Source organism: Coregonus clupeaformis, chromosome 8 (genome assembly GCF_020615455.1).
Source record: "Coregonus clupeaformis isolate EN_2021a chromosome 8, ASM2061545v1, whole genome shotgun sequence".
NCBI lineage: Eukaryota > Metazoa > Chordata > Actinopteri > Salmoniformes > Salmonidae > Coregonus > Coregonus clupeaformis.
The window spans coordinates 59,801,427-59,808,488 of NC_059199.1; the positions used below are offsets into that span (position 1 = coordinate 59,801,427).

Genomic DNA, 7,062 nt, shown 5'->3' on the forward strand with positions numbered 1-7,062 from the left:
ACAGGGTCAGAGTTCAGTACCACAGAGACGAAGCTATATACAGGGTCAGAGTTCAGTACCACAGAGAGGAAGCTATATACAGGGTCAGAGTTCAGTACCACAGAGAGGACGCTAGATACAGGGTCAGAGTTCAGTTCCACAGAGACGAAGCTATATACAGGGTGCCAGTACCAAATGTGCAGTGATACTGGAGTAATTGAGGTAGATATGTAAATGTAGGCAGGTATTAGGTGAAAGTGACTGGTAGCAGGATAAATAATAATAATAATAATACAGTTTTTTACAATCACTTTGGCACTAATTTCAGAACCTTGACGTCATTTTTCAAAACTCTAGACACAAAACTCACAACCAATGATCAAAATGCACATTTTTCAAAACTCTAACACTTTTTTCAATTGCTTGGATACAATACACATAAAACTAAGATCATTTGTACATTTAACAAAAGTCACCTGTTCAATATGACACAACTTAACATCAAAGTACTACTATTTCAAAAGACAATTCACACATTACATTTCAGATGAGTGTCTATTCATTTCATTACAATTATCCAACTATCAATTGACACAACTGCTCAAAATGATAAGTAACTGTTGCATTGCTCTTAATGCATAGTCGTATGGAAACAGACAAACGATATTCCATGTTTAGATCATGAAAGTTTCAAAGTAACGAGATTCATTGTCACCAATTAGCGTGGAGCATGAACCAATTAGACTACATTATCTATGGATGTAATATTTCATCATCTTTCTTTATCAGACACCGTTTCTATGGTCCCCTTGTAACCTTCCTTGATGAGCTCGATCAGGCCTGTAGAGCCGATGGCGTGACCTATGTCATTGTGTGGGATAATGTCAGGTTCCACCATGCTCATATGGTGCAAGCATGGTTTCATGCCCATGCACAATTTACCACCCTGTATTTACCCCCATACTCTCCTTTCCTTAACCCGATTGAGGAATTTTCTCCCACATAGAGATGGAAGGTTTATGATAGGCGCCCTCATGAACAAGTCACTCTTCTCCAGGCCATGGATGACGCATGCAATGACATCACGGCAGACCAGTGTCAGGCCTGGATTCGCCATGGCCAAAGGTTTTTTCCAAGATGTTTGGCTAATGAAAACATCCATTGTGATGTAGATGAGAACCTGTGGCCAAAACCACAAGACAGAGTTGATGAAAATGTACAGTAGTCACTCCTATGTTTTGCTTTTTACAGTACAAGCAAGCAAGATGAGGAACACTGCATTTGATGTTTTACAGTACTGTATTGTTTTTCATCAATATATTTCAGATTTTGTTCAATGATTCCACTGTGTCTGTAGTATTCTCTCTACTACTGCAGTACTTTTACAGGGATGTATTTACATGTAGTACCATAATGAAACATGTATCACCTATTTTGTACTACAATATTTAATGATCGTACGAACAATGACACAGTGAAACTATCGGTTGCTTGTGTGTGGGTGATCTAAATTAAAGTTTCATTGGTATTTCACAATAAATTTGTTTTTTGAACCAATGATTGTGCAAGTGCAAGATTTCTTTAAAGATATGAATGCACAATGCAATGTTTTGAACATTGGACAGCCTGTGTTACAAGTGATGACCGTTTTGAGTTTTGTGTCTAGAGTTTTGAAAAATGACGTCAAGGTTCTGAAATTAGTGCCAAAGTGATTGTAAAAAACTGTATTAATAATAATAAAACAGTATGGCAGTAGTGTAAGTGTGTGTGTGTTCATGTATGTGCGTGTGCGTGTGTGTGTGCGTGGGTGTGCGTGTGTGTGTATGTGTGTTCATTTTTGTGCGCGTGTGTGTGTGTGTATGTGTGTTCATTCATGTGCGTGTGCGCGCGTGTGTGTGTGCGTGCGTGCGTGCGTGTGTGTGTGTGTGTGTGTTCATTAATGTGCGTGTGCGCGCGCGCGTGTGTGTGTGTGTGCGTGCGTGCGTGCGTGTGTGTAAGAGTGTCACTGTAGGCGTAACAGGTGGATATACATGGAAACAAGGCTGAAAAGTGACTGGTAGCAGGAATATATAAATACTATGGTAATGTATACATGTAAACAGGAGTAGTAGTGACCAGTAGCAGGATACATCGATAGATACTAATGGTAATGGCAATCAATAAGCAATGAACAGCAGCGTAGTGGTTGAAATAAATCTAATCAATATTAATTTTAGCAGCAGCGTAGGCGTGAGGGAGAGCAGTAGTTGTGAGTCATGGCCCGATTACGAGAGGGAGTTACTAACCACATTTGCTGTTGAGGAAATGTCACTGACTGCAATGGAAACAGCCACTGAGTTTATTTTAGCAGAGGTGCATTTGCAAATGCATGCTAATTTAAATGAGATAAGGTCAACAGAAATGCTAATCGTTCCATGATAGCGTAGAGATAACTATTTTTAGGAAGTCATATTGATAGAAATAGATACTATGACCTGATTCAAAATGATCATGATTTACAAGTCATTTGCTGTTTTTAGAAAAACATTTCAGCACACGTTATAGGCCCTTAGAGTACAGTCATCTGACCAGTTCAGAAATTCCTTTTGTAAAAAATCCACCACTTGGCTGTAGAATCTCAAAATAGTGACCATCATCTAGTGATGTAAAGTCAATGTAACATACATGATCATAATTGATTCAAATACAACTCGCACACAATAAATGTTTGTCCTTTTTCTTTAGCATTTTATTGAGGTATTGACTCAACAACACTAGTTAAATAAATAAAAAAATAAAAAAATTACACTTAAAATGTGGAACTATAAAATGCAATTAAATAACATAACAATTAGGTATTAGACACTTGAAATAAATAAAATAAATAATGTCAAATTCCATTTAAATAACAATAAATACAGACAACAATACAACTATAATGAACTTATAAAGGATAAATAATAATAATAGATAATAGATATATTAATAAAAGAGAAAGACATTAATCATTCAGAATCAATTAGAAACTATTTTAACTTAATCAATAAGAGAAATCTGACCGATGTAGTGGCATATTCAAAATGCTTAAAAACATTGAATCGTCGTCAGAATTCCTTCAGATAAAAGGATAAAGTACGGTTGGTTTGTGTGCTGTGGATGCTAGTCCTGCATCAGGTCCTGAGTGTAACACTAGTTCAGTACATAGTACTTTAAAATCATAGAAATATACTGCCATGGTAACACCACGGCAACACATTTGTTATACAATAAACCCCAAGTATATATTAACTGCTACAGTTTACATAGGTTGGTATCATTCCTCTAGCCTGGGTCCCAGATCTGTTTGTGCTCTTGCCTACTCCATACTGTCATGCAAGCCAATGTTTGGCAGGTCAAAGGGTGGCAATGAGTGGCATGATAACACAAAACAGACTGGTACCCAGGCTATAATTCCTCATCTTTAACAGAAGAGTATAAAGCGTTGGCTTTAACATAAAACAACAATACCTTAACCTCAGTCGACTTCAGTCGGTGAAACGCCCTGACTGGGACACGGCCTTCCTCTCTATCGTCAAAACATTTTTTGTCTGTCTCACAAGGCGAACACGCCGAAGAAGTTCTTCCCATCACCACTCTCCAGATGGGGCAGAAGCCAGTTCTCTGTGTCTGCCTGGAGCCTGTCTCCTCTCTCCAGACTGAACACAGCTCCCACATACACTGCATTATACCACTTTCCTTCACTCGTAGCCTCGCTGTTGGGAGACCTCTTACACACGGTGCGTACAGAGTTGAGCAGCGGCAGGTACTCCTTGTTGTCTTCGCTGCCATAGCTTGGGGACCAGCGCTTGACCGTGTTACTCAGGTGAACCATCTCCTGGCCGTTAGGGTGCTTGGGGTCGGCCTGGCACCTGACGTGGAATGAGGCCTGGCTATAGATGAAGTAGAGGCCCGTCTGGGGGATCACAATCTCGTTGTTGTTGAGTTTAAGGCCCCCCTGTGAGAATCCCTGGCCCACTTCGTCTGTCCACTCCACTGAGGACTTGTATTCTCCGTTGGCGTTGTATTCACCTAAGAAGGGAAGGGAGGAGAGAGAGAGAGAGGTTGAGATGCAGTGGTTGGACATTGACTCATGGAGCACTGCGACCCACCATCCACCCACTATTGAGTCAAGTTGTAGATGAGCAGTTTCAAAAAGAGATGAAGTTTATGTCTTGATGTATGTCAAACAGGCTTGATTCATTCACAGCTTCTTATCCCATTACAAAGTCAGGGTCAAGTGTGCATTGATTTGCATTGGCTAAATTTACATCCAAGTTCATTCCAGTTCTACAGTGCTGTTGAAATGACTCGACGCTGTGCTCTGAATACATTGTGTCCCAAATGGCCCTGGTCAAAACTAGTGCACTATATAGGGAATAGGGTGCCATTTTGGGACGTAGCCATTTCATACATTACTGGATAGTGTGCTCTTACCTTCTAAATGAATGGCAGCCTTTCTGTTCCCAGAGAGTTGTCTCAACATATGCTGAAGTTCTGAGGAGGGAAGAAGATGGAGATTTAAGAAACTGTGACGTCTTCACAAGCTGAATCTTCTCGCGCTAACCCCATGTAATGCTGCACTGCTGTGAGAGCTTCTAAAAGCTTGCAAGAATGTATCTTACACACTTAGGTTTTTATCTCAAATGGCACCCTATTCCCTATATAGTGCACTACTTATGACCCCAGCCCTATTGGACCTGGTTAAAAGTAGTGCACTAAATAGGGAATAGGGTGCTCAATTTAGAATGCAACCTTTATCAAGGGAGTAGCAGTATATATTCAATATTATAACGCCATAGTACATAGCAGTAGAATGTGTAGAACTAGACAGAAACAAAGGAAACGAACTCACCATCAGATTCTTCGATGTGATCTTGTTTCTGAGGAAAAGAGAAACAGAGATAAAGAAAGAGTTAGTCCTGCGATCGGTTTCATATTGACGCTAAACAGGAGATATATGAGATATACTGAGCTATACAGAGATTTACATAGGATACAAACACATACAAAAATATGCATAGATATATAGTGTATAGATATATAGATATATAGTGATATAGATATATAGATATATAGTGATATAGATATATAGATATATAGTGATATAGATATATAGACATATAGATATATAGTGTATATATATAGATATATAGTGTATAGATATATAGTGTATAGATATATAGATATATAGTGTATAGATATATAGATATATAGTGTATAGATATATAGATATATAGATATATAGTGATATAGATATATAGATATACATAAATAAATGCAAGGTAAATACATATAAATGAAAGTAAATCTTTATTTATCAAATTGCTGATGGAATACTCTTGATATTAACACATCAAAATAGTCCCGAATCAATTTAACTAGACATTGTGCCACTAATAATTAATGATGAGATAAAATAGGATCTGTATTCTTACCTTGGGGTGCCAGGTAACGAAAAGTGCAGCTGAGACACACAGTGCCATGGCCAGCAGAGCACCGCTCAGCCTCCACCGGTGTGCGTTTGTGGACTTCTCCCGTACCAGGGTCACGGTCGTTGACGGGTACACAGGCCCACTCTCCATGTCTACCGACACTCTGCTGCAATCGCCTTCCATCGTATAGTAGAAACCTTCCTTTATCTACTTATCCAAGGCAGTATCGAAAGAGAGCTCAAGTGTCAACGAAAGCTCTTTGCGGTCTAGAAGTTAGTAAAATGTTAGAGCTAAACTCCAACAGTTTATTAGAGGTTGTTTTGAAGGTAGGGATTGTCCTGCTGTTGCTGTGTTTGATTGACTTATGCTCTGAGCACTGCTGCTAATATACACATAGCTACTGGGAAACTCCAGTGATGTCAGTCAGAGTGGAGGCAAGCAGGGGAACAGAGAGTTGGGGGGAGGAGGTGGAGGAGGGGGAGGAGGTGGAGGCATGCGGACGGGTGTAATGGCTGAGGAACCTGTAGCATTTTCACACTTGAGAACGGTTTCACAACCACACACAGGAAGAGTAGCGGCTGCAAGAGCTGATGGGAACCTAATAAACTAAACTAAATTAAACACCACACGCACGCCCGCACACACACACACACACACACGCCCGCACACACACACACACACGCACACACACACACACACACACACACACACACGCACGCACACACACACACGCACGCACACACACACACGCACGCCCGCACACACACACACACACACACACGCCCGCACACACACACACACGCCTGCACACACACACACACACGCACGCCCGCACACACACACACACACGCACGCACGCCCGCACACACACACACACACACACGCCCGCACACACACACACACGCCCGCACACACACACACACGCACGCCCGCACACACACACACGCACACACACACGCCCGCACACACACACACACGCCTGCACACACACACACACACACACGCCCGCACACACACACACACACACGCCCGCACACACACACACACGCCTGCACACACACACACACACGCACGCCCGCACACACACACACACACGCACGCACGCCCGCACACACACACACACACACGCCCGCACACACACACACACGCGCGCACAGCTATCTTCCTCTAACTCTCTCTCATGTCTCAAGTAACACCAAAGTGTAAGTCTCCAACTTCATCTTTAGTCTGTTCCTTATTGGGTTTTCCTTTCATCTTTATGGGATTTCCTTGTCTTTTTTTCTTTGGAATTTTAATGTTCTGCCTTTCACGTGTTTTCTACTTTTGCATGTCAGCACTGGTGGCTGGTTTTAAGGGTAGAGCAGTCTATTGAGCAACAGATGACATCGTGGTATCATTTAAGTTCAGTAAAGGAGGTAGCAGTTCGTTTTTTTATATGAAGGATGAAAGTAAATGTGTTACTGTATGTTGGCGTCCAAGTTCATGGTAAAGCCCATTATCACTGTTACGCTGAAGTACACTTGTATGCTAACGTTACATTTGGACTATACATTATCACAAGAAAACATCTTCATTTGCCAAATATGGGCCAAGAAAGACGTGTCATGGCTGCTATCTGTAATGGTATAACTTT

The 7,062-nt window shown here is 41.1% G+C and overlaps 1 protein-coding gene across 1 annotated transcript; it reads right to left on the reverse strand.

The window, feature by feature from the left end:
- Window positions 1-2,992: 2,992 nt before the first annotated feature.
- Window positions 2,993-5,868, reverse strand: LOC121573010 (tumor necrosis factor-like). Its single transcript, XM_041885047.2, has 4 exons — window positions 5,433-5,868; window positions 4,850-4,877; window positions 4,432-4,491; window positions 2,993-4,026 (listed from the first exon to the last, which is right to left on the reverse strand). Exons 1-4 carry the CDS (start codon window positions 5,610-5,612, stop codon window positions 3,551-3,553), a joined length of 744 nt encoding a protein of 247 aa, XP_041740981.2. The 5' UTR covers window positions 5,613-5,868; the 3' UTR covers window positions 2,993-3,550.
- Between the last annotated feature and the right edge of the window lie 1,194 nt (window positions 5,869-7,062).

Excerpts from the sequence above, each read along its gene's own strand:
- LOC121573010 (XM_041885047.2), bottom strand. The coding sequence starts at position 5,612 with ATGGAAGGCGATTGCAGCAGAGTGTCGGTAGACATGGAGAGTGGGCCT. Across the intron at positions 4,878-5,432 it reads TCGTTACCTGGCACCCCAAG|AAACAAGATCACATCGAAGA; the intron begins GTAAGAATACAG and ends TCTTTTCCTCAG. Across the intron at positions 4,492-4,849 it reads TCACATCGAAGAATCTGATG|AACTTCAGCATATGTTGAGA; the intron begins GTGAGTTCGTTT and ends TTCCCTCCTCAG.